The 1,353-nt window shown below is 50.6% G+C and overlaps 1 protein-coding gene across 1 annotated transcript; it reads left to right on the top strand.

Moving 5' to 3' along the window:
• Positions 1–48: 48 nt before the first annotated feature.
• Positions 49–1,347, top strand: PPTG_19132 (hypothetical protein; the record flags this gene model as incomplete). The annotated part of the gene is made up of 3 exons (XM_008917483.1): positions 49–76; positions 135–1,245; positions 1,299–1,347. The coding sequence occupies 3 exons, from the start codon at positions 49–51 to the stop codon at positions 1,345–1,347; spliced, it is 1,188 nt and encodes a 395-aa protein (XP_008915731.1).
• Between the last annotated feature and the right edge of the window lie 6 nt (positions 1,348–1,353).

Raw genomic sequence — 1,353 nt, 5'->3', positions numbered from 1 at the left:
GTTACGAATAGTGGCGTAAGCGCTGGCAATCAATTTGGGTATACCACCATGATGATACCGTCGCGAGGCTTCACTGGTGAGTCAATCACATTTGGCATTGAGTGACGAAACCCAGCCTCCTGTTCGCCGCTCAGACGAATTCTACAAAGCTTTGGACCTTGTTTACCCTTACGAGACAAGCCCTCCTAATCCGTACTTTCATGCATTCCCGGTGAGTAAAAATTCGCCGGGAGATGACGCTGCGTTAGTCTCTGGGCTACGAAACAATGCCGCAGATCGGGATTCATGGTCGGTGGAGGGATATCAACATGAACTGGATCGTCTCGAGGGGATCAAGCGTGAGGCTAACGAAGAGACCGAGCGTCTAAAACGACTTATTGGTGCTGCAGATAAACTTATATCCGAAGAGAAAGATCGACTCGAGGATAAGCGCGCAGCCAGCACGCTGGATATTCGAACGCATCAACCGCGGAAAATCCGCAACAAGTTGAAGTGTATGGGCTGGCGCCAGACCGGACAATGCAATCCTTTCGGCAAACGCGAGCCGAACTCGGATCATGCCTGTAACCAAATTGCGCAGGGTGGTGTTTCCGGCTACTGTGAGGTATTGGACGAGGATACTGGTGAACTTTTCCGTGTCATGCAGCTCAATTGCTCTAGCATTCGGGACCACGTGGTGTTTTCATGTGCAGAGGCTGCTGATTTCGCGAACTTTGGGTTAATGGCTCAGGGCGTATATGAAAATGCTCTAGCGCAGAACACGTCGGACCCATCGAAACTACTGGGTAACAATGGCAATGGCAACGGCATTGTCATGGTTGTGTATCCGAAGTTACTTTCGAGTGTCTTCGCATCGATTAGCGTTCTGCGGTCGTACAACTGCACGCTACCCATCGAGCTGTGGATATCTCAACCTGAAGTGGTGCGCACGCCAAGCATGAGGCCAACATTGGAAATGTTGCAACAGCGGTTTTCTAATGTTACTGTGGAAACCATTATTGATCCGACGATCGCCGGCTTTTCTACCAAGATCCACGCTGTTCAACACAGCAAGTTTGAGAACGTGTTGTTCCTCGATGCTGACAACGTTCCTGTACGAGATCCAACGTTCCTGTTCGAAACTCGGGAATTCCGTGAGCACGGTGCTATTTTCTGGCCGGATTTCTGGCATCCAGAGAAGACCATTTTCAACATTCAGCGCGAGTCGCTATTGTGGGAACTCGTCGATCTCCCTTTCGTGGACATGTTCGAGCAGGAGAGTGGCCAGATTCTCATTAATCGGAGACGCGCTGCTATAGCGTTGGAGGTGCTGATGTTCTTCGCGTACCATCGCCCCAGTCACTTTGAGCGACT

The sequence above is a fragment of the Phytophthora parasitica genome (genome assembly GCF_000247585.1).
Source record: "Phytophthora parasitica INRA-310 unplaced genomic scaffold supercont2.103, whole genome shotgun sequence".
Classification (NCBI taxonomy): domain Eukaryota; phylum Oomycota; class Peronosporomycetes; order Peronosporales; family Peronosporaceae; genus Phytophthora; species Phytophthora nicotianae.
The sequence above is the reverse complement of the archived record's forward strand: the minus strand, read 5'-3'. Positions and strand labels throughout refer to the sequence as shown.